This window comes from Trachemys scripta, chromosome 9, assembly GCF_013100865.1.
Source record: "Trachemys scripta elegans isolate TJP31775 chromosome 9, CAS_Tse_1.0, whole genome shotgun sequence".
NCBI classification, from domain to species: Eukaryota; Metazoa; Chordata; order Testudines; family Emydidae; genus Trachemys; species Trachemys scripta.
The window spans coordinates 11,612,105-11,638,320 of record NC_048306.1 but is presented as its reverse complement, the minus strand read 5'-3'; the positions used below and the strand labels follow the sequence as shown (position 1 = coordinate 11,638,320).

The 26,216-nt window shown below is 41.7% G+C and overlaps 1 protein-coding gene across 2 annotated transcripts in view; it reads left to right on the top strand.

Annotated features, from left to right (window-relative positions):
• TBC1D8B (TBC1 domain family member 8B) overlaps window positions 1-26,216 on the top strand; it is a 61,918-nt gene that overhangs the window by 15,164 nt on the left and 20,538 nt on the right. For both annotated transcript variants that reach the window (XM_034780981.1, XM_034780980.1), the window contains exons 3-9: window positions 6,750-6,868; window positions 8,742-8,967; window positions 10,381-10,621; window positions 12,943-13,150; window positions 16,096-16,263; window positions 18,835-18,984; window positions 24,761-24,911. In XM_034780981.1, the coding sequence (XP_034636872.1) occupies window positions 6,750-6,868; window positions 8,742-8,967; window positions 10,381-10,621; window positions 12,943-13,150; window positions 16,096-16,263; window positions 18,835-18,984; window positions 24,761-24,911 (1,263 nt within the window). The remainder of the gene's footprint in view (window positions 1-6,749; window positions 6,869-8,741; window positions 8,968-10,380; window positions 10,622-12,942; window positions 13,151-16,095; window positions 16,264-18,834; window positions 18,985-24,760; window positions 24,912-26,216) is intronic.

Genomic DNA, 26,216 nt, shown 5'->3' with positions numbered 1-26,216 from the left:
CTGCCTTCACTAGCAGGACCAAGTACTGATTTTGCCCCAGATTCCCAAGTGGCCCCCTCAAGGATTGAACTTACAACCCTGGGTTTAGCAGGCCAATGCTCAAACCACTGAGCTATCCCTCCCCCCCTGGGACAATTACATACCACCCCCTGGGTGCCTCTAAGAGGCAATACTTCCCCTCTCGCAAGCACGGAGTCTGAATGTAGCAGAAAATGTTTAATAACATGAGGTAAATGACAGCATTAAATTGGAAAAACACCACAAACAGGATTCATAACACAAACCATGAGCAAAAAAACCCACCCCAGCAAATTGGGCTGTGTCCTTTCCCTTTGGTTCTTGAATCCAGCAACCCAAAAATCACCCAGAGTCCCCAAAGTCCAACACCCCCAAAGTCTCTTGGGTCCAGCAACCACCCAAAGTCCCAAAAGTCCAACAAACCCCAAAGTCTCTGTTCCTGGTCAGTGCAGCCCCAGAGTAAAAGTGGGGGGCATGCAGGGTGTTAAGGGGCACCTTACGTGATCCGAGGCCGGCCAGCCGTCTCTCCGTGGGGTTCCGCCACAGCCTTCACCACGAGCCAGTCCACTTCCTGCCGTCCCACAAACTGCTCCGCTCTACAAGCTGCTCCGCTCCGCTCACTGACCTATGAGCCGCTCCAGCCATCCCTGCAAACAGCTCCGCTCACAATTCCTTGGGCCGCTCCAACTGGCCTCGCACCGCTCGCTGCTCCTCCAGTCGTCCCCACAAATTGCTCCGCCAGCTGCTTAGCAATATAGCTTCAGGCTCCCCCACTAGTTAACACAGCACTCAGTGATCTCAGCTCTTTTGTGATTTCAGCTCTTAGCAATTTCAGCTCATAGTAGGGGAGCCCCAGCGCTAGTGCACCATTGGCCCAAAGTGAATTGAGCTCAGCAGCCTGTAACTAGACTCCTAATGGAATCAAAGTTAGCTCTGACATTCAACAGTGGAGAGAGGAGGTAGTACAATTGGTGTTTCAAACCCTCAGAGGGGGCCCATGCCATCAGGTACAAATACCTGTCCCCATCCTCTCTCAATTCACTGGGTTTTGTAACCCATGCCCCTTGTCAAGCAAGTGCTACTTAGGTAATGGTGAAGGACTCACTCAGTCCTTCTGTCATACAACAGTTCCACTGGCCTTGATACACAGAATCAGGGTAACAAAACTTTATTCTTCCTGCCCCAATAACAGAGAAAACTGGGGATCCCACACCAGCCAAAGTAACCACTTTGAGTTGCTGTTGTTTCATGCCAGGCGAGTGGGTGTGCCTATGCAAACAAGATCAGCCCCTGGAGTTCTTTTCCACACTCGCCATAATTCACCACCAGCTGTCAGGGTAGAGCTCATCCTGACTCTGCTTACATCTATATGGTGTATTGGCCAAAGGACAATGTGTGGAGTAACACACTCTAAAACATCGCACTTTTAAAAACAAGGGAAAACGTGAGTTACTAGAAAATGAACCATTTGTAACCTGTTGGTAAGTAAAATCCAAGGAATATTGCTGGGGAAATAATAAGAAGTGGTTACAGGCTGCCATAAAATATACTCAGTTGATGAGTGCAGTAAAAATACCTATAAATGAAAAAAAATAAACATGTACTATTGAGAATTCTGTTGCCATGACTTCACCCCTTAGGAAGCAGGAAAAAGTGATCTGCCTGCTGCTAGTACTTGAAATTGTATCACTTTTGTGTTACATATAGAAGAGTTAATCTAAAAGGCTGTATAATGGCTTTGTCATGCAAAGCACAAATATAGTCTGTTCCTTCCATGAGGTAGTATCCAGTTAATAAAAACAAGAGACTAAATTGCTTTCCTATTGTTACTTTGTAATTATCTAAGGGCTAGTCTACACTGGCAACGCTAAAGAACTGCCACAGCAGCGCTTTAACGTGCCTTGTGTGGTCGCAGCACTGGGAGAGAGCTCTCCCAGCTCTCTAAAAAACCACCTCCACGGGGGGCGCAGCTCCGCTGGGGTACTGTTTACACTGGCGCTTTACAGCACTGCAACTTGCTGAGCTCAGGGGGGTGTTTTTTCACCCCCCGAGCAAGAAAGTTGCAGCACTATTAATTGCCAGTGTAGACAAGCCCTAAACAAGTGTGTTAATGGGATTTTAACTTTGCCTGAGGTCTATTTGCTATTACAGTAACCCATCTTGTGCATAATTGATTCCTGGTAGGCACACAAATGATGATAGTCTTACTGTTCTTTTCACTGTAATCATGTTTAGAGCAAGATTATTATTCCCATAAAACCTGTGGTCAGTTTTAGCAAATAAAGTAATTAAAAATTATAATGTCAGAAAGATCTTTTTGTCACCATCAGAGAATTTACAGTAATCCAGGGAGAAACACAGGCTTTTAGTGGGAAACAAAGCACAGAACCTATGTTCATGGTGTTTTGATGGGTAGTATGATGGCAGTGCTCAGAATATTGAGTGTGTGTGTGTGTTTATATTTTATTTAAAAGACCATTCTTCTCATGTTTCAGCATGAGTGTACAGGGGAGATAATGTCATTAATTGGGCAAACAATTATAAAGTAACTGTCAGGGAACTTTTGGCAGGAAAACACAGTATTTGTTGGCCCAGTATAAAGCATTGCTTTATTCGCATTACATTTTTTGTGAGGTTTAATAACTGTTAAAAACACCGTGGGGATACAGTTCTTTAAAAGACAGATGCCGATTCTCATTTCTTGAGAGTAGGTGTTCTTCAGGAAAGTCTGAATTTTTTAGAAAATGTGTATAGAATTTGGATTGGTAGGGACAGATCCCGTCAAAGAACATTTATTTGTGTATTTACCAACTAGTTGGTGAATCAGAAGTCTTCACTTTTATTATATACATAGCTCCACAAGCATTCAGAGCACTTCACAAAACATGTAAGAAGACATTGCAAACTAAGTCAAAAAGTGACCTAGTCTGTGAATCTTGTGATATAAGTATTGGGGACCAATCCTGGGGCCTTTACTTACACAACTAGCCCTGTTGACTGTAGGGAGCTACTCACTTGAGTAAATGCTGCAATGCTGGAGTCTGCACAGTTCTTCTTCTCTTCTAATTTATTAATATAAAAATAGAACATGCATAGATAATAACTGGATAATAACTGTAAATGAAAAAGGTGATATGTAGTTTTGCTGATACCTACTGGAATTGCTGGCCTGTATTCTCAAAAGATAGCTAGGGTAGTATAACCTAAACACTGCAGAATATCCAAAAAACTTTGACACCGCTACTTTTATCTTAAAACGTTTTGCAAGAACAAATGCATTAAAATACATTACTCCTGTGAAGTAGATACGCGTTATGCCATTTTGCAGATGGGTAACTGGAGACTGAGGGGAGGTTAAGTGACTTGCACAAAACCACACAGCAAATCAGTATCAGAGATGGGACTAGAACCCACGAGTCCTAGCTTCTCAAACCAGGTTTCAAGTTAGTCTGGAGAAGAAATCAAAACTGTTTTCAATATTCCTGTTCACTTTTCCTACTGTAAGATATTTTTGTCGGTACCAGATATGAATGCTCATAGAAAAAACATTCAGAATGCTGGGCTCTAAGGGAGAGTTTTCAAAAGTGCCTAGTAAGTTAAGAGCCAGTGACCCTTTTTTAAAAAAGTCTCTCTATCAGATTATGGCTGCATCTGTGCCTCAAAATCTTTGAGCCTGAGTTTAGAGAACTGCCCTAGATTCTTAGTGCATAGTCAGGTAGAGAATCAGTTTTGCCCTATTTTTGCAGTGTTAATTACTCTTGACGTTATTTTCACCTTTTTGAAATGCCAGTGTAACTCCATCATAAATGTCCAGCTTCTTCTTTACTGTACTTAGAGGAATTTCTATTCAGTCCAGTGCAGTATTAAATAAGCCTGTGAAAACCGCTCACACCTGCTTAAGGTGTCAGTCTTCATAAAACAAAATGATAAAGATGTCGTCAATGGAGCTTTCTGGTGAGGAGGGAAGTGGTGATAGTGCATTCATGTACTGGGCCTGTTTATTTCTAAACAATTCCTGTAGAATATGAAAACTTGTAGCCTCTTGTATTGTAGAATCTGCTTACCCAGAAGTGCTGAATAAATCCTGACCTAGTCAAAGCCATTTTATGGAAAAACCACCTAACCCCCAAGAATAATCCGAGTATTGCACTCGCTGGATCCTCATTGCTGCTGTTTCATAAACATCATCTTTACTTCAGTAGTCTTATGATTGTGGTTTACTAGCCAGTACCCCTGGCAAAATTCCTAACAGAGTGTATAAACAGGCCTAGTCTTTGAGTATACCATAAACCATTTTGACGTACTGACATTTCACACATCATAAAACTAGCTAGCAGCTAATATCTTTCTTTTGTATGAAATTTAAACTGCTAATCAAAACACCTTACTGGAAAATGCATGTGTTTCATTGAGGCAAATTTCTTTCTCTTTCTCATAAAGTTGTTATGACATTCCTTATATGATGGGTGACAACTCTCTGAAAGCAAAATCCTTGCAGGGAGATCAAGAATAAAATGATTAAGTATTTTCACCAGAATAACAGTGCGTGGGAAATGAGGCAATGAGGCTGACTTTGCCATTTGACCTATGGGGGGAGTTGAAAGAATTGGGCGTTTTCAGTGTAGAGAGGAGAAGGCTGTAGGATAATAGTTTTTAAATATTTAAGTTTATTATAAATAGGATGGTAATTCGTTGTTCTCTAAATCCACCAAGGTTGGCCAAGAAATAATTGGCTTAGTTTGCAGCAACAGAGATTTAGGTTTGATATTAGGAAAACCTTTTTAACTAGAACGGTAGTTAAGCGCTGGAACAGGTTACCTTGGAAGGTTGTGGAATCTGTATTATTTATAAGAACAGGTTAGATAAACATAGGGTTACCATCCGTCCGGGTTTCCCCGAACATGTCTGGCTTTTTTAGCTTTAAATGGCTGTCCGGGGGGATTTCTAATAAGGTAGAAATGTCCGGGATTTCCCCCTTCCCCTCATGCAGAGTGCGGCACGGCTGATTGGACGGCTGTGCCTGATTGAAAGCTGCTCGCAGCCACTGGGGCCTCTAGCAGCCAGAGTCCCTCCCCCTCCCCTGCTCCCTCCTCCTCTGCAGAGCAGCGCCTTATTTGTTTGGCTGCAGTGTAGCCTGCAGCTCTCCCTCGGCCTGGTGGAGGGGGTGGGGGTCAGGCAAAGGACAGGGAACGGGGGGTTAGATTGGTCGGGGATTCTGGGGGGGGCTGTCAGGAGAAGGGGGTGTAGAGAGCAGTTGGGGCAGTCAGGGGACAGGGAACAGGGGGGGGTAGATTGGTCGGTGGTTCTGGGGGGGTTGTCAGGAGAAGGAGGTGTAGAGAGTGGTTGGGGCAGTCAGGGGACAGGGAGACTTAGATAGGGGGTGGGGTCCTGGGGGACAGGTAGGGAGTAGGGGGATTCTGAGGGGGGCGGGAAGTGGGAGGGGGCGGGGCTAGGGCGGTACCCCGTGTCCTCTTTTTTGATTGTTGAAATATGGTAACCCTAGATAAACATCTGTCCTCAGGCATGGTGTTGGTGTACATAATCCTGCCTCAGTATTAGGGGGCAAGGCTAGATGACCTCCTGAGATCCCTTTTATCCCTACATTTCTATGATTTAATTACTGCATTTATATGCCCTTCATATTTTGGATGATGAGCTTTATCCTGGATTGTACAGCTTACTTCTTTCTAAACATTGATTATGTCAAATTATTCCTGTTCCTGCATGCATACCGAGAAGGAGAAGAAAGTATCTTTTGCTTCAGTACATTGGGTTTGCAGGAAGTGCAAGAGTGAAAGACCAGTCATTCTGGGTAGGCCCAAAGACATTTCAAGGATCAGTCAGTTTATATGAATCAAAAAGGCAGTGGTTTCTGCATCAGGGAGTAGCTGCCACATACATTCTTTATTTTGAATGGAAAAAGATTTCTTTACAATTGTGGAAGCCTAGTAAGGCAAAACAGTACCCACTTTGATCTTGCGGTGTAGACAGGACTTGAATTGTGTAGACAGAACTACAGTTCTTCCTGAATTGTGGTCACCGAAGCTTTAACATGATTAGGAATATGATTAATTTGTGACTTGGTCCTACATCACAAGGTCGAAGCATGACATAGCCATGTTGAGTGCTACTAGGTGGTAATCAGGTCCTGCTTTACGATAGAGTTATTTAGACAACATAGATGTCTATAGAATGTATCTGAAGAGGAAGAAACTTTGCTGTATCTAGAACAGTAGTTTCCAAACTTTTTTTTTGCAACCCAACATTGCCCCGGCACCACAATCCTAATCCTGGCCTGGTGCAGAGCAGACCCTCTTGGGTCGGGATGATTGGAGAGCGAACCTGCCCCGCACTCATCCTGTAGCAGCAGTTCTCATCCTGCAAGACAGGGCCTGGCTCTTCACTCCACATGTTGTGACCTGATGCATGGGGTCTCAGCATCACTCAGGTTTGGCCTGGCCACATCTTGCTCTCCAAACCTCCTGCCTCCCCTTCACACTGGGCCAGGAGAAGTGCATGTTTGCTTAGCCCCGGACATGGCAACCCAACTAGAGCCTTCTGATGACCCACTGATGGGTTGGGACCCAACATTTGGGAAACAGTACTAACTATGATCACTGTGCTAACTACTACAGTTTTGATTATTTTTCCAGTGTGGACAAGGTCTTTGTGATTTTTGTTTAGGTGAAATTTATTTCTTAAGTTTTATTAACCTGTTACTCTTTTATCAGGAGCCAGCAGAGAAGAAATAACGGAACACTGGGACTGGTTGGAACACAATGTTATGAAGACCTTATCTGTGTTTGATTCAAATGAAGATGTTACTAGCTTTGTACAGGGAAAGATAAGAGTAAGTAGCATGTAGGTGATATAACAGAGGAAAGCTATGATTTTCACTCTTCAGAAATATATCTATAACATTCCCTTTTTTTAGGACATTAGGGGACAACATTGTGGTGCAATGTAATTCTTTTTATGCAGTACTATATTGCAGTTGGATAGGAGCAATGGAATGGGGTGAATCTATTTCACTTCAAAGATAAGTAAAATTGATAAGGACAAATCCTGTTCTTGCTGGTAAACAAAATGTATCAGTTGCCTTCAATTAACTGTTTAAAACTTGTGGAAAAAGAATATTCTGCAACAATAATAATAATTGACAAAGCAAAATGAGGCCTTACACTAATCTTGAGGGCCTTTCCCTGTCTGTCTATATGCAATGCTGTCACAGATACACAGTATCTTCTCTGTGCCCCAGCCTGTAACCAGGGACCCCTTTAGTATGCTGGGCACCAAAGACCCACACAGTTCCACATGGGCAGGCCCTTAGCCTCCAGGACTCTGAGACTGGGCCTTCGGCACCAACACTCCCTGTCTCTCTCCGTGATTCCCTGCAGCGAATTCAGCCCAGTCAAACTCCTGCGGGAGGCTTGGACTGTAGCCCTTCAGAGCACAGTGCTCTCACAGAGTATTTACAGCAACACAGGCAGCCTCTCCAAAACAAGGTAATTCTTTATTGGTCACCTGGCTACAGAAGCTGAAAGTCCTTAGTCTGGCACACAGAAGCAGACGTTATGCCATGGTCCATCCTGGCAAAGCCAATGCTATCATCCAAGCTGTGATGGACTCCATCCCTTGCTCTGTCTCCCTGTTCCCTTTGGCTTCCCAAATCAGAACTCCTGAGTCCCTCCAAAAGTGCAGCCATTATTCCAGTTCAGTTCATATATTTCACCTGCTGGGGTTTCCTGCTTTTTGGGGTTGATTGTTCAGTTGTTGTGGGGGGGAGGGCTCTTTGTCTTGCTGGGTCCTGTGTTGATCAACCAGATCCTTAAGGATCCAGTCATTCCACCCAGGCATCAAGGTAATGCACACACCTCCTGTCCCCAGCGCTGTTCCAGGAGCAGCATTAACCCTTTTGCATCCACTGTGCACAGAGGAAAACGGAGGCATGCCTAGGATTCATAAAAATGTTATAGAAAATGCCCCCTTTGTCACAAACATGATAACTTTTGAATGCTGCATTTGATCAATTCCAAAATTTCAGAGAATGAATGATGGGGAAATGGGGGTTGGGGAACTCTGGTCTGAGGGGAACAGGGGGATGGGTGAGCATACAGCTCCTGGAGTGGGGGCACAGAGAGTCCCTGGGATTGGAGGAGAAATGGGGGCAATGGTACAAAGGGGAAATGCGCTATCACACAGAGACTTTGGCATGAGGGGGTAAGTGGCGAATGGGGGTGGCCTGAGGGGAGGATTGCAGGGAGTCCCTGAAATAGAGGGGGATAGAAGGGTGGCACACAGGGAGCTTGTGGAGGAGGTGGGTAATGAAAGAATGCAGTGAGTCCCTGGTGTGTGCAATGAGCTCGGCCTTCAGAAGCAATGGAGTGTGTGACCTTCTAGTAATAATCCATAGCTTTTTTTATAGCACTTTCCATTAAAGGACGACAAAGCACATTACAAATACCTATGAATGTAGCTTCACAACACCCCTAGTGGGGTAAGGAAGCCTCATTATTCCCATTTTATAGATGGGGAAACTGAACGTAAGTGTCTTAACCATGGTCATACAGGAAGTCTGTAGAAGGGTCTGAAATAGACTTAGGCCTCTTGACTCTCAGTCCTGTGTTCAAGACCATTCTTTCCCTGAAATATCCAGCACAAAATATGTTGCATGGTTTGTTAATATATATATTTAATCATTTTTTGTTTGTTTTTGCTTTTAGGGATTGATTGCTGAAGAAGGGAAAGGTTCTTTCATAAAAGAAGAAGATCCTGAGAAGTTTCGTGAAGCTATTCTGAAGTTTGAGAAGTGCTTTGGATTAGCAGAGCAGGAGAAGTTGGTGACCTATTACTCCTGCAGCTACTGGAGGGGGCGAATGCCCTGTCAGGGATGGCTTTATCTTAGTACCAACTTTCTTAGCTTTTACTCATTTTTGCTGGGAGCAGAAAGTAAGTTGGCCCAGTCACTCATCACCATTTTATTTTATATTTTTCAAATGTGAAGTAACATTTCACACCATAATTCTTTGAGAATGGAACTTAGTTATTTTGCAACATGAACATCAAATAAAAACCGTGTAGAAAAAAATTAGCAATCAAAATAATCAGTGGGAATATATTATTTAGAATTATTTTATTTTCATGTGCATGTGTAGCCCACTAGTGTGTGTTACTTGTCTTTCTCTGTTCTGGATTCAGAGAGAATATGGGTCTGGCACAGCTCTTAGCTGAAAATCCTGGGTCTTTAACTCAAGCTGTAGAGATTCATGTTTTTAACTCTTAAGGCTCCTGGTTCAATTCCTGTCTCATGTACAAATTTAAAACAAAAATAATCTTCCCAAATAGAGGCATTATAATTTGCTGATATTTTCACACAACTTTTTATGTATGTAAAGTCATTTTGATTGTTCATTAAAAATATGCATTTATGTGAGCAATAACTGTGTGATTGAAAGCTAGAAAATATGAAGAAAGTTTCATAGACTTATAATTTATATATTTTCCTGCCAGTACATGCATGTAGTACTCATGATTGCCAGCAGAAGGCACAGCAGTACATCAGAAAGACACAGGCCCCTTAGATATAAATGGTCTGCTTGCTTTAAGAAACTTTATTTTAAATGCACTATTAAAACAGAGCAGCCTGCATGATATTATAGTTCATTTAGCCATTTGCAGTTTTACATTGGAAAAAGAACAGAAAGTGTAATCTAGTACTAACATATGTGGCACTTTTTGATGTATTTCTAGCCATGAAATTGTACCTGGCAAGCTTCCTGTAACTCTGAAGATAGCCTGTGATGTTCTTGTACTTGTGGAATAGCAGTAGTTTCAGTTTTTCTGTACGCTTATTTTTGAAGGGGCACAAATGACTGAGGGCCCAATCTTACAAGGAGCTGAGCACGCTCAACTCCCATGGCAGTCAATGGTAGTTGAGTGCATTCAGCACGTGGAAGGATTGGGCTATAAAACAGGGAAAGCAACTATGTCAGGCAAGATTATAGAACCCATTTTAAATAGTACCTTACCTCACAAGCAGCTCCACTGAAGCCAATGGAGTAGGTGTGGAATAAGGTACTACTCTATAGGAGAGAGGATTATTACAATTTGGCCCTTATTGAAATGCACAAAAGCTTCTTCCTTTTTCCCCAGAAACATGCAATACAATAAAGGCTGTTCAGTGGTTCACTATAACGCTTTCAGCCATGTTAGACTTCCCTACTCATTAGTGATTTAACTGTGCTGTTTAATTACATTTTATCAGAGCTGTTGACCGCTTGTTCCCTTAGTGTTAAAGAAAAAGTGTAGGCGGCTAATGAGCAGTGAGAAGTTACTCACACCTGCTTATACTCATATTTTCAGTAAAACTCGTTATCTCCTGGGATGAAATCTCAAAACTTGAAAAGACCTCCAATGTGATCCTGACAGAGAGTATTCATGTGTGCTCCCGTGGGGAGGATCACTACTTTTCCATGTTTTTGCACATTAATGAAACGTTCCTTCTTATGGAGCAGCTGGCAAACTACGCTGTAAGGAGACTTTTTGACAAGGAGACATTTGAAAGTGACCTAGTCCTCCGTGATCCTCTGCAAATCACCAAGAGGTAATTTATTGTTTGTAGAACGTCAGCTGTGTGCTCAGTAGAGTTCCAGGCACAGGAAGACACAGTCGTTGTCTGAAGGACTTTACGATAGCAGCTTTGCTAACATTTGTGTCTTTTACCCAAGTGTCCTCTTAGACATTGGGTAATGCAGGGTGTTATAATTTACTGTTAGTTGTCAGAAGAAATCACGTGAATATGATGTATAAGAAATAATATCAGCTTTCACAGATACTTGTGTGGGTATCTCAGCATGTTTACAGATTCTTCATGGCTAATCAGATTGACCAAAACACCATTCAAAATAAGCATCAAGGCACAAATTGACCAAATCTGTGCTAATAGCACAGGATTCTCCTTCTTTAAAACAAAACTGAACACCACATGACGTTTACTCAAGCAGGGAACATACACTAAACGCAGGAGATGGTTGCCTTCATTGTAAATTCTGTAGGAAAGTTCTCTTAACCCGGTCTTCTCATTCACTTTTGTCAGATCCGATGCAGGCCTAAGTCTAGAGAGCCAGATTTTGATCTCAGATATACAAATGTAAATCTGGAGTATCCACACAAAAGGCAGTGGAGTTGCTCTGAATCTGTAACTGTAATAATAGCCCCAAGTGTGCATTATTACATGGCATATTTGCATGTTTTTCATTTTCAGAGGCTCTTCTATGGTAAAGCTTAGTTTCTCTGAGTGTATTTTAACAAATCATTAATGCTGACACGTTGGTTTTCATGGCCCAGGTTTATAAAATCCTTTCACAATTTATAGGCCAGAATTAATTGTAATTCAAGGCTTTACCTCTGTACCTTTTATTATTTTTACACAGAAAACAGAGAACATATTTGGAACAGGAAAAAATGCAGAAAACATTATTCAGTACTGTCATACAACCAAAGCTATTTAATAATAATAATAATAATAATAATAATAGGGTTCTTGATAGGTTCCTTAAGAGAGAACCATTTAATACATGAATATAGAAAAAGGGAGGAAAATCTTATTGCTTTATTCTCTGCTTTAACGGGATTTCATCAGTGGGTTTACAGCCCCAGTTTTACATTCGTTTACATCTTGTATAAATAAGATCTCTGGAGAGGTTCCATTCTTTAGATAATAATTGTATTCAAGGTTCTGAAATATTTTGTGAAAAACATTACAGCAAAATTCATTTTCAAAAATGTAGTGCCTTAGTGGGGATAAAAAGCAAGAAGTGATGTCACTGAAGAGTAGCTTGCTGGTGAAAGGATGGGGAAGGGCAGCAAACAATTTTTTCAGCATGTGTTAATTAGATAACAAATGCATGGGCCAGATGTCATTGGCAATGGGTGATATAAGCAACCATGTGTTGGAGACTCGTGACTGGTTTTCTTACTATTGAATTGTTTTGGGTAACATGAAAGGTCAGATTTAAAATATCCGTTGGGTTAAAGTCTGTCTCCTGGGCCAGTGCAGGTTTGGTCCCTGTAGCATATTTGGCAGTGCTTTCTCAAGCCTAGTTTCAAATAGTGTGGCTTCCACAGCTTTCAGTGGAGGGATTTCCAGGAGTCCAATACATTTCAGCAGGGGCTTCAGTAGGAGGGGTGCTGAAGTCCTGAGCCCTGGCTACCGGCAGGTGTGCACTGGCTCTCGAACTTCTGAAGATGGTTGTATGCAGCTTGGGGGGCCAATAAGTTTGGCCACCCATACCATATATTTATACTTGTAATTATAATATAAAACTGGATGATTAACATTTAGGTGTGATAGCAGTGCTGGAGATGGATGTTGCTCTCCTGCCAAAACATAGTTTTTTCACTGCATTTATAATGAATATAATCTTCTCTTTCTGAAGCATTATACTGTGGCAGATGTTTCTTATACATGCACCCACAGAGGCTACCTTTCCCGCTAATCAATTCTTCAAGCCAAAATTGGTTTAGGTTTAATTGGTTTATTTCAAAGAGTTGAAAAGCAGAGCCGATTGGGCTATTAGAAAGTGATAACTTTTCACCTAATTTAGGCCTCCATACAACAATTCATCCCCTTTCAGCAAAGCTCTTAATCATGTGTTTAACCTTAAGAAAGTTCTTAAATCCAATTGATTTAAACGGAACTTCAGCATGTGTTTTAAGCATACGCTTAAATACTTTGCTAAAGTAGGGTGTAAGCACAGTCAACTCCCTTAGTGCCTTCCAGGATTGAGCCTGTAATATATTCGAAAACGTGGAGTATAAAGTTTTAATAGAGTCCCCTCCCAACACAATTCAGTTTTAATAAATGTAAAGTGATATTCAAATAACTTTGATTCTCCTTCTCCTCCTCCCCTTTTTATCCATTAGAGGCCTGGAGAACCGAGCCCACAGTGAGCAGTTTAGTGCATTCTTCAGGCTACCCAAAGAAGAGACCCTGCAGGAAGTGCATGAATGCTTCTTATGGGTACCTTTCTGCCACTTCAACACGCTGGGAAAAATGTGCATTTCAGAGAACTACATCTGCTTTGCTAGCCAGGATGGCAGTCTCTGCAGCATAATCATTCCCCTAAGAGAGGTATTGCAAATCGCAGTCAGAGCCAGTTACACTGAAAGTTTTATGATTTGTATGGATTAAAGTAATTAGCAATTTACTTTTATTTTAGTCAAGTTTCTCATTAGAAAATTGAATCTATTTTTATTCACTTTATATGATGTCATTTTTTTCTTGGTGCCAGCTGTATTAAGCTAAATCCCACTGCATACAGATCTCCTTTCACTTTTCAGCTCAAAGACAACCTTCAAGTCCCTCTCTTTTTTTATCCTCTGTTCTTTTTAGGTGAGCAGGGGGTCTTTTAATGTCTCATCTTGCACAAGTCTCACAACTTGTACTTAAACTGGGAGTCTGTCTTCATAGCCTGAGACAAAAGCAAAGAATCGGAGGGGGTGAATATTTTGGAGTGATTGGTTATGGACTCTGGAGTCTTTCGCCTGTAGGTCACCAGTTTAAATCTGACTGCTGTGGACAGTGATTAATCAGTGCCATCTGTTCAGAGGCTTATGTGAAATGAGTTTGATAGTGTCTAGTCCTTAGTGGACAAATGTCAATTCACCATTCCAATTGGCATCCTTAACAGACAGATTAAGGATCATAAGGTAATAGACTGTGGGCTTGTCTACACTGGCAATTTACAGCACTGCAACTTATTCGCTTGGGGTGTGAAAAAACACCCCCCTGAGTGCAGCAAGTTTCAGCGCTGTAAAGTGCCCGTGTAGACCGTTCACCAGCGCTGGTAGCTATGGCCCTTGTAAGGTGGTTTTTTTAGAGCGCTGTGAGGGTGCTGCGCCGTGACCACACAAGGCACATTAAAGTGCTGCCGTGGCAGTGCTTTAGCGTTGCCAGTGTAGACTAGCCCTGTGTTACAGCCTAGCTTTGAATGATCTAGGACAGAGATGAAAGACACGTGTGGATCAGTGCATGGGAAGATTCCCCTGTCCCTTTCCATGTGGCATGTATTCTGTGGACTGAGCTTATATCAGTCTCCTTAATGTTGTCAGCCTCTGATTAGTCCCAGATATATTCTTGAAATATATACACTGGAAATTACCGAGACATTGATTAGTACTTTTGTATTCTCTTCATACATGCTGTATGCTATACATGCATGCAGCTTACTAGACATGCTGGGACAGATCTTCATGTGGTGTCATAGACACACTGAAGTCAATGGAGCTATGTTTGCGCAAGCTGAAAATCTGCCCCGCTATGTACTGTTAGAGCATGCATTATTACATTCTACTAGGCAAATTTCATATTCAGTTGAACTGAGTGTTTGAAAGTATTCATAGGTCCAAATTAATTTCTTGTGTAACTCAGTTGACTTCAGTGGGCATATAACAGGAATATATTTGCAATATCTAAGTAGCGTGTGCTATTTATGTGATTTTTCTATTGGCAGTCTTACAAACAGGGAGGGGTTCTTGCAAACTGTAATAACAAAGCATAACAGGTTGAGTTAAAGGAGCTGACTTCTTAATTCCAAATTCTTTCTTAGGAGTTGTTAGGCCCTTATAGAGTTGTTTCACGTCAGCTGGTTTTCATCCTTCATCTATGGTGGTCAAAAAGAATCAGCAACAGGAGTCAGTCTAGCAATTCACAGTCATGTTACTAATTTATTATTTCCCGAAAAGCACTACATTATTAAAATGTATTTACCGCTATAAATCATAACTATCCCATCATCGCAATTAAGATCAGCTTCAGCTGTCATTTCCTGTGATAGATGTGTTTAGGAGGGTATTCTCAGTGGAGGATCCTTCCCGTGAATTCTGCTTCATGTGATTATTTGCAGGAGCCAGAGTCTGGCTTCTTTCAGAAAACTGTGTAAGATGCACCAGTTTCAGCAGGCACTTGAGGCCAGATTTTGGAAAGTGTTTAGCACCAATATATTGATTTTTCTAAAAAATCTGTCCCATAATGAAGTTCGAGTTTTGTGGGGATAACATTATCTTGTGCCAGAATAGCAACAGCCCATTTTGTGCAACGATAGTTTAAATTGTCTGTGTTATTAATTCTGCTTATACAATGGTCCACTGTGCTCCACGCTGCTCACGGGTGTCTGTATGTGCATGCTGTCATGGTTACCAGGCTGATTGCACGGTTGTCCCTTCTTGGGGTCTCACTGAGTGCATCCCCACAGGCTGGAATTCTGCAATTTGCCCACTCCTGAACCAGGACCTGGGTTATAGTCCCCTGGGTATCAACTGTGACTCTTTCAGTAGGTCCAACTGGGAGGAGTTTTTCTTTGGGAGCCTCTGATAGCAGCTGATTAAAGTGACTCAGTTTCTCCAAAACACAGCATTATTTATTCTTTCACCCAAAGATGCAAAGCCTGTAGAGCCAAGGTATAAAACAAAAAAAGTCCTACATGCATATTTTCTTACCTAAGGTTAAGCTCGCTATCCGTGGATCCAGCTTATTCCCCATCTCTAAGTCAGGAGATACAGCTTGCCTGCTTGCAGCTGGCTCCCTCTGTCTTGAGTGAGTCTTCCTAGCCTGTCAGCTTTTTCACTGACATACCCTGGGGAGTCTCCCTTCCTTTTCTGCAGTCTAGCCTCTATATAGGGCTTTAGTGTCTTCCCTTTGATCTTAGGCTCAGCCTAGGAAAGGGTAAAACACCCTAGCTTGGATGGTGCCAGTTAGGTAGCTTCTTCCCCAACTGATGTCCCAGCCATTGTTATCTTAACTCTTGTGAAGTTGTATACCTAAGGCTGTCTTATCTGTGTCTTTGTTTTATCTTTCCTGCTCTGTTTAACAACCTCTCTTTACAGCCTACTTCAGTTCAACTCTATGTATTCAGGCAGGCAGCTATACAAAATAGAATGTTGAATCCAAGTCACACTTAATATACATTCCAGTATGTCACACATGCACTCTGAATAGAATTTCTTTTTTTGCAAGCCAAGCTGACAAAATTGGGTAGGAAGATGAGATTACTAATTCATGTGTCCTTGCCTCTTCAGGTCATAGCAGTAGAGAAGGCTGATCCAGCTAACAAAGGAGTCAATATTAGTACCAAAGGAAAAAGAGCTTTTCGTTTCACTGAGGTTAAGGATTTTGAACACCTGGTAGCAAAGCTCGGGATCAGAAGTGGAACAACTTCAAGTCCACATCACACTGCAAGTACGGAGGTAATAGCACAGCTAACTAATTCTTTATTAGCTATTTATGGAAAGGGTGCTGAAGTGAGTGCTTTGTCCATTCTTGCTAGGAGGCTAACTATTGTATAATTTAAAGTAGTACTGTATATCACCAATTAAAAGACACAGATTTAAATGAGAGGTGGGCCTGAATCAAAATCCCAGATTGGAGCATCTCCAAACTTCAAAGGGTTTGAAATCTGAACTTTGCAAACACACCACATACTGAAATCTGAAAAGGTGGATCAGTTGAAGTGTCAACTCCGCTCTCCTGTCAACTCCGCTTGCACGTCTCGTTCTGGTGGAGTACCAGAGTCGATGGGAGAGTGCTCAGCAGTCAATTTATCGTGTCTAGATTAGACACGATAAATCGACCCCCGCTGGATTGATTGCTGCCAGCTGATCTGGTGGACAGTGTAGACAAGCCCTTACTCTCTGTGTCTCAGTTCCCTATCTGTAAAATGGGGATAACAGCACTTCCCTATTTCCTGGGGTAGTCGTGAGGATAAATACATTAAACATTGAGGTGCTCAGATACTATGGTGAGCGGGACCATAGAAATACCTAAGATACATTTCCTTCAATGCAAACAGTCAGACTTTTTGGTTAAAAAAAATAAATAAAACAAAACCCTTCATAATCTCTCGCATGAAAAACCAAAAAAAATCTGGTGTAAAATCAACAGTGTAAAGTCAGTGGAGCTGCGTAAACTTAACCAGCTGGCTCAGAATGTTTACAGGATGATTGTGAGGCTGCTATTAGATGTGGACAGATCTGTGCAAATAGTGTTGTGTCTGGGGCTTTTCAGTTTCAAAATGTATCCCTCAGAACAGATACGTGGAACTTGTAATTTTTAATAGTGCTTCTGCATACTTTCCGTGTAGGCTTCTGCATTTAGGGCTTTGCTCTCATGGAAATGGATGGGACTTTCAGTAAGCTAACTCATAAAACCCCTTCATAGGTAATCTTCTGCTTTGTCTGACCCCAAATACAGAACATGGTCTGCTAGGCTTTAACCTTGCCATACCCTAGTTTTGGGGTGACATGACTTTCCGATAGGACAGTACTACCTTGGCCTAACTGAATGTGTGCTGGAGAGGAATACAAATGAAAAATGCTGGGTAATTCTGCTTGCTCTATCACTGAGAATATAGAGTCTCAAATGTAGATCCTGGCAAAGCTTTATACTTTTACCAATTAGAGACAACACATTTACTCCGGTGAGTCCTCCTCCTGACGAGTACGCTTATGTGAGCATGGCGACCAGGATTTGGTACTTCAGCTGTTCAGGAGATTATGTACCATTTTTCATTTCCAACACACTTTTGGACATTAAGGATGGTTTCCTTCCCTTTCCAGAAGGCCATGCTGCCAGATATTCCCCTGGACACAGGGACATGAGCCAGAGTTGAGCAGATAGTTGCTGTTATCCCAGTGGTTGCCTATAACTTTTGTTCTAAACCTAATATTCTGACAGTATAGCAGCTGTGTGTGGAGTTAAGAACTTTCCTCATAGTCCAGATAGGCCTCCCACCCTGCTGCACCCAGCTCTAGTAGTTTATAACATCGATAGTAGAGGAACAGAATCGGTTGGAATAACTTGTGAGATAGTATCCGTGAGCTTATGCAGCGCATATGCTGGATCAGCACAGAAAAACTGTCATGAAAGGCTCATCCTCAAGGTTCCATTCCTGAGAGTTAGAAGTAACAAGGGGGAAAAAAAAAAAGGTTTAACTTGAACAGAAATGCTCCCTAGCTCGGGGTGCAGCACAGTTCTGTGACATTTGGGTGCTGAGCTCTGCCTTCTCCAAAGCATTCACCTTTGGAGTGGCCACACACGCCCAGTTACGTGCCTTGGTCTATATTACTTGCCTAATCATCAGTTTGTCTATTTTCCTTCTTAATTTGTGCTTTGAGGGTGGAAAAGATAATTGGCTTGGTATGCATACAGAAGGGAACATGTTGAACGGCAAAGCTGCTGAACTCAGGACAGTTTGGCATTTTACTTTGTTTTGCTTATCGGTTTTGAAGTAGAATATTTCTCACCCATTAGGCTCTAGACCTTGCTTCTGAAATCCTGTTAGTATCCAGTGGTAGGAGAGCATACAGTGCATTTAACTTCCAGTACAATACTTGACAGTTTCTGTCCAGCTCCCATTTAAATCAATTGGAATTTTCCTTTTCATTTCAGTAGAATTGGATCAGGCCCTCATCTTTTTTGCGGCTCTCATTTTCATTAATGTTAATGTATGAATAAATATCTTGCTGTGGCAATAAAGAAATGTGGTTTTTTGTTTTTTTTTTTTTTTATGTGCTGCCGCTTAAATTTAAATAGGAAGCTCTACAGATCAGGACCACTTCATATCTTATTTGCTCTGTAAAATTCCAGGCAGATTTGTTAATGCTGTTTAAAGTTTAAATAATAACAACAATGCATCTGACTATTGTAATTTTGAAAGGTGCATAACAAGTGGTGCTTGGGGATGAACCGTCAACTGTTATCAGTGCAGTTTCTTGCAGGACTTTTTAAGCACCTCTGACAGCTGTTAATGAATTCTGCAGGTTGCCACTACTTCTGACTCTGACAATCTGGTGGATTATTATGAAGGACAGTTAATGGCAGGTCAGAAAGGCAGCAGCAAGACTGTTAGCACAGAAGCTCTAATGACCGTATTCCACCCTCAGGATGCTGATAATCTTGACTCTAAAATGGTAAGAAAGAAAACAACTTTCCACAACTTTCTGAATCTAATGAAAAAGGATTCAAGTAACATTGAAACTTTTATTCCAGAGAAAGCAGCTGATTTCTTTTATGGCTTTGGCAATTTTCTCTTATCTGCCTACTCTGTATTTTACTCTACATTTCCACAGGGGCCTGATGTATTGCTATATTCAATTTTCTGCTTCTCTTGTTTAATAATGATATGCCTTATCTTCCCACAGCAAACTTCTTTCTGCTCCTCCACCCCCTCAGGGAGGAACTGTCTGTTTGTTATGTGACAGCGAGCAAGTACTTAATTTCACATTCATTTGAACTGTCAAGACTTAAAACCAGTAGAAACGGTTTGAGAACAAGCAAAATTGTGATCCAAACATCAGCTCCATTTGCTTACCTCTTTTCAGACTCCTGACTTCTTGGTAACAACATTATGATTTGGAGAAAATGTTTCGCACAGCCCAGAGCATATCATTTTGTTAAAGGTGAAACAAAGTGGGTTTGTGGGAAACCTACTCCCCTTTTTTTTGTTAACTTCTTTATAAAGTATGAAGACGGTCTGAAAGGTTTTATTTTAAAAAAATCATCTTGCTTTTCACATAAAAAATCCAGTTCTTGGAAACAGTGGAGCTCTATGGATGACTTGAGAACCAGCGGATTACGACATTGCAGGAGATGAGGCTAAAACTTTAACAATTGAGAGGGGAAGGGGTTTTTAGTCACTGTTTAAAACTGTTTTTTGTATTTTCACCTATAAAACCAGAATATCTAATAAAGGGAGAAAGGATGTCTTTGTTAAAGATGCAACATCCCTGCTTTCTTAATTAAGGCTGATTTGAATGCCCATTGAACCCAGTGGAAGTTCTTCCATTCACTTCAGTGGCTATTGGATCAGGCCTTTACTCGGGGAGAGACCTCACAAACCAGGGAAGACCACACATGGCATTTCTGATATTTAAAAGAAAAAAAAACGTTTTGTCTGGAAGATATGGAGAACCCAAACTCTTCAGTTCCCATTTCTTTTCCCTTTTGCAGATCATTTTTAAGTGCTTTAATAAATTCTCAGTGCTGCTTATACAAAATGCAGTGGCAGTGCAAACACTTTCCCCAGACTGTGGAAAGAGCTCATGTACTGGGTTACCTACTCATTAATCTCTCTGCCCCTAAGATTGCAGAGTTCATAATTGAGTTAATTTGTAGTGTATAAGTCTTGTGGTTTTCAAAGGGTCCTATCCAGCACTCATTACTTACTCCATCACTTCAGTTCTGCCTGAGTAGGGAACTGAAACTGCCAACTCCTACTCATGCAAGTAGGCTTTACTCATGCGGTACTGAGGTTCAACTGGATTTCAGGAGAAATGTATCCTTGTGTTTTGAAAGAAAGTAGCCAACATATGAAATTGTTCTCCAGTTGCATGGCAGATAAATATTTAATCCAGTCTGTACTTTTATAGAGCTACAAATTTTCAGCCATCAGTTCAGCTACTCAAACTAGCCCAGATTTCCACCTGCTTTATATTTTCTTGTTATTAATTCATCTTTAGTACTGTTTATTTGGCACTGTTCTTCAGTACAGTTCAGTACTGAAGAACACTGTTTATCAATAAATAAACCTCAGGACAGGAAAGATCAAGGAAGCACAGCATGATAAAGGTGTTGATGCCTCAGTTGTACCTCTGACATGCTTTCCAGTTCCCATTCCCAACGCTGTTCCAGATCTGTCAAACTAGGATAACACAACAAAGGGTGATAAATGGGAAAATCAGAACAACCTGTTTTGCCTGCCAGGTTTGTAGAACATATTGCTTTATCTATGTAAGAGCGAAGTATGATTATTATTATGGTAAGTAAGGAACAATTTGTGGTATGTTGAAAGCAAATGATTTAAACCAATAGGCCATGATTTAGTGATATAAGTAAGCAAGTGCCTACTCCTGCAGGAATTCTGCACCTAAAAATTCTATGCACAGTATTTTAAAATTCTGCATATTTGATTTGTTAAAAGAACACAATATAATCACTCCAGTTTCAATTATTTGGATAATTTATTTTAAAATACCTGTCAACAAGTATGTCAACAATGCAGACCAAAAAAAAAAAAAAAAAGATTCCCTAAGGAGTAGAGAGTTAAAGAAATCCCATACAATAACCCAGTTCCAGTTGGGGGATATTGGAGAGTGCCATGTGGGGCCCCCCAGAGCCCAAACACCTGCACCCCTCTTTCCCTAGAGCCCAGCCATGGGGCACCGTGGCCCAGACACCTGTACCTCACTCCGCCCAGAGCCTTTACCTCCCCCCAGCTTCTTTACTGTCCCTCCAGGGGATGCAGTGCAGCCCTGCCCTTTCTCACCCTAGACAGAGTGCGGTCTCCCAGGCCCTCTCCCGTAGTTGGGCAGATGAGGATCACGCTGGGCAGCCAGAGCATGCAGAGCCTACATCCCCACCAGGCTGGGTGCTCCGCTCACTGCACACTGGAGAGCCAGACTCTGCAGAGTACAGCAGCCACCTACTGGCGGCTGGCAGCTCTGCAGCCCCAGTTCCGCATTGGAAACATGAAATTCTGCAGAGAACATTAATTCTGTGCAAATTCTGCATTGCACAGTGGCGCAGAATTTCCCAGGATTAAAGTGTCTAACTTCAATCACATGAGTAGCCTCACTGACTTCAGTGAGACTACTAACATGCTTAAGTACTTTGCAGCATCAGGGTCTCAATACACCTTCCACAATTTGTTCAAACCTTTGAACTAGGTTCATTACACAAAGAAAAGATTAAGACAGGAGGCAACTGATCCCTCGTGATCCATCTGGATCCTACTGCTACTTCCTCATTCCTTTCTTCCTCCCCATTTTTCTTGTTCCGATTCCTTCTGTTACTCTCATTCTCTCATTCGACTTCCTGTTTTCCTCATCTTTTCCCTACCCCAAAAGCTAAATCTCATTCTACCGAATTGCTCCACTGAGAAGAATTTCTTATTTTTCAACGAGATCTAATAAAAAATAGTGCAAGGTGTTCTAAAATTAGCCCAAGTTACAAAGACTTTTTATGTAGAGACACATGCGTGAGACATGGAAAACTGCAATAGAATTCCAGAGGGAGCTATATTGAGCATCTAACTTTTAAACACAGAGATCACCTCTTTGGGTTTTAAATATTAAATTCTCTCATCTCCCCTATGGACTGATGTGAAAACATACTGGTGGTAGACGTTACTCTTCCTGCAAGCTTCTTCATAGCAGAGCCTAGCTAATGCTGTGACATTTTTTTTTCCCCCTGGCAAACTTTCCTGGCCTCTATTCACTCGTTTTACTGTCAGTCTCTTCACACCATACAGACTTTCCAAGGGGCAAATCTTTCCTGGGGCAGTTTGCTGTCAAAGGGCCCTCAAAGGGCTTTACCACAATCATTCAAGTAAGTGTTGGAAATGAAACGAAGATAAAGTTAACAAATTACAGAAGCTTTGTATTCTACTAGTAGCTTAGGGCAGGTCTAAGCTCTCTCGGGGATTGAATTATCGCGTCTCATTGGGACGCGACAGTCGATCCCCGAATCGACGCTTCTACTCCACCAGCGGAGGTAGGAGTAAGCGCCGTCGACTGGGGAGCCACGGAGGTCGATTTGCCGCCGTCCTCACAGCGGGGTAAGTCGGCTCCAATACGTCGAATTCAGCTATGCTATTCGCGTATCTGAATTTGCGTATCTTAAATCGAACCCCCCGTAGAGAGGATGTAGCCTTAGTTACTTAAATGGCATGTTCTCCATTGTGGGTTTGGTTATATTTTATTTCTACTGAAAATGCTTGTTCTTCTTTGTTAAAATCCAGCACGTTTGGTGCTAACATACAGTATTCTGTAAAGTTAATCAGTTTCTTGTACAAAGTCTTCCTGCTGCGGTATAGCAACCCTTGAATTAACAGGGAAGGTCCAGACTCTCTCTCATTGTAATAAATGGGAGTGTGACCCTGATTTCAATCGGAGCAACACCATAATTAGATAATTCTTTTGAGCCTTAAATTTTCAATATTGCAAGGTGCTGTGCAGTATCCAAAGGAGTTTAAAGCCACTCAGCACCACTGAGAGTGTCCACCAGTGTCATTAGTACTTAACTTCAGTGGGATGGTCCAAAATTAATTGAGCTGAGCTAAATTTCTTCAGTTTGTCTTGTTTTGTTCATGGCATCATAGAGTTGTAGCCAAGGCCAGCCTTAAAATTTCCAGAGTCCAATCTGCCAGAGAGTAGTTGGAGAGAGGGCCCCATCTCTGTCATTGCCAAGGAAGAAGTTGGGCAATGCTGAGAATTTTGAGTTTGCTAGGTCCCACAAGAGCATGAGTGGGGACACAAGTTGTTGGAGGCACTGCTGGCGCTTAAGGGCTTGATCTTGCTCTCATCTGAGTCAATGGAAAACTTCCCTTTGATTTGAATGGTGAAGGATCGAGCACCAAACGGGTTGTTGGTATCGTAGTGTCAAATGGGAAGATGTGGGTCCATGGTCACCTAGTCACAGCCTTTGTACTGGGTATGACCTTTAAAAGGGACATTCTACCTTCCTATGTTATTACATTGTAAGTATGAGAAAATGTTGCAGGAGGTATCATAATGAGGTGAATAGGTCACCCACTGCATCAAGCTATGACTGCCCAGCCAGGGGGTGTGTTACATACTCTTGTGACCATTTTTATTTACAAAAATACTAAACAGAATGATTTATTTCTAAAAGGATTATTTTAAAATGAAAAATACCTTTTGATATAATTCATCATGTTTCTTAATTAGCCCGGCTATTTAATTCTTTGGATTCTGATCCTCTGCTACACGTTTCTGCTGTTCTTGTCCATCAGTTTCTGTTAAAATCAACAAAGTCTTACCCTTAGGGCATTCCTGGTACATGAAGCAGAACAGATGGTGCTTTCTACCAAAATCTACCTGAAACATTCAACAGCAGCCAGTGCTTAATTACTTTATAACTATAGCCTTTAAGATTCTGCTTGTTCTTAGCTGTTTTATACTGACCGCTTTGACTTAGCTGCTTCTGTCAGGACAGGAAATGAATGGACTATAGGAGAACTTGGATATTTTTACAAAATAAAGCAAGTTAAAGAGCTGCTTTAATGGGCTAAAATTAATTTTAAAAGGGGCTAAGGGAGTACACAGTAGGTTAACAAACTAGACTTGTGCCTGTGGAGACCAAGTACAGAGTCTCACAGATTTGTCGATCTCATTCGAGTCCCTGGTGAACATCACAAAACCATAATTTAGTCCATTCTGAAGTCCAGCACTGGAATGGCAGTGGTGGCCTAGGTGTTGTGTTGACAATGTTTTTTGGAGCATTTGGGAGAACTTTGTGGGCAGGCTTTCCCAGCACCTGTCTGCACCATCATACCCACTGGTTAGCTGTGTTGCTCCCTTGCACTGTTAATCCTTTCTGGAACTGTATCACTTCCTGTACATTTGAGAATTATGTAGACTCATTGATAGTGTCAAAGATGAAGAAACGGGCTGGGCTGTCTGCATATTGATAAACTTTTTGCAATATCAGACAATATAGACCAAATATTTTAAGGGGGTGAAAGTCTACATAAGTTACTCTGTATTCAGTAGGTCAGATTCTGTTTCCATTTACACCAGTGTAAATCCAGAGTAACACTCCTGATATCCGTTCTGTCGCTCTCAATTTATACTGGTATTACCGAGAGCAAAATTTAACCTGATACTTCTTAATGTGTGAGCAGACTTTTTCATTATGCTTAATGGGCTTTTGTTTTTGTTTTGATAGTTGAAAGAAAAAATGAAAGAGCAGTCCTGGAACATCCTCTTTGTAGAATGTGGACGTGGCGTGAGCATGTTTCGGACAAAGAAGACTCGAGATCTAGTTTTAAGAGGGATCCCAGAGACCTTACGAGGAGAGCTCTGGCTGCTCTTCTCAGGTATTGAATAGTAATTAGCATGAAATAATTTTATGGATTTGTACTACAGAAATATTCTAGTCAACGATCAAACACACTGCTTCATAAACTGCTGTTCTCTGCCAGAAGTAGATAAGGATCTTGCTTTTATGCAGGGAATTAAAACCAAACCAAATCTGCAGTCTTTACTGTTGGAAATCAGAGCTGCTGACTCCAACTGCTTTTAAAATTGTAGAGGTAAAAATGTTGTTTGTTTCCTTGGTGATAGGGTACATGCTGTATCCTTAAAGTTCAAGGGGACAGTTAGGTTGGAAAAACCACTCTGTGTATGTGTGTACTGCAACTGGGATCCTGGGTGGACAGATTCTCTCTAGCCTGGCTCGAGATAGCATACTAAAAATAGCAGTGTGGACGTTCTGGCTTGGTCTGGAGCTTGGGTTCTGGTGCCTATAGGGTGGGGTAGGTTTGAGCCCGAGCTTCTGTCCCAAGCCGGAATGTCCACATTGCTATTTTTAGTGCACTAGCTTGAGTCTTGCTAGCATGAGTCTGTCTACCCGGGCTGGGACACTCGCTCCCAGATACAGTGTAGACATACCCTTTAAGACTGTGTCCTCACATAGCAGGAAAAACATATTTGCTAAACCGGCTTTAAATCTTTTGTCAGGGATGGCAGCTTTACAAACTAATAGTTTCTGTAGCAGAGAATTTGCCCCATCTTTGCAACTGTTTTCTAGACTAGGCCCCTTGAACCAAAGTACAGAGCTTACAAACATCACGTGCTTCACTTGCAGTGTTCCTAAAGATGCACGTAATCTCTCGTGAAAGTTACAAAGGTACTTTTATGGCCTTCATCCCTGTGGTGTAATAGCTGTATTAGAATGCTTCACAAACACTAATTAATTTATCCTAGCAACACACTTACGAAATAGGGAAGTATTATAATCTGTATTGTACAGATGGGGAACTGAAGCACGGAGCGATTAAGTCACTGATTTTTAGAGGCCCTGAGCTCCTGCAGCTCCCATTGACTTCAGCACATGAGACAGTCACCCGAATGACTTGCTCAAGGTTGCATAAGAAGTCTGTGGCAGAGCCAGGAATTGAGTACAGATCTGTCTGACTTTGCATCCAGTGCCTTGACCACACAAGACTATTTACCCCAATTTCAGAGGTGATTTTGCAACTCTTCTAGAGGTTCGGTTTATGACAACAATTTTAAAAGTAATTTATCTAGCATGTTTTAGCTCATGCTGAGTAGTTCTGAATGCAAGAGATTTGTAGTTGCTAACTGTTGTTGAAGTATCTATCTGTACATTTATTCTTCAC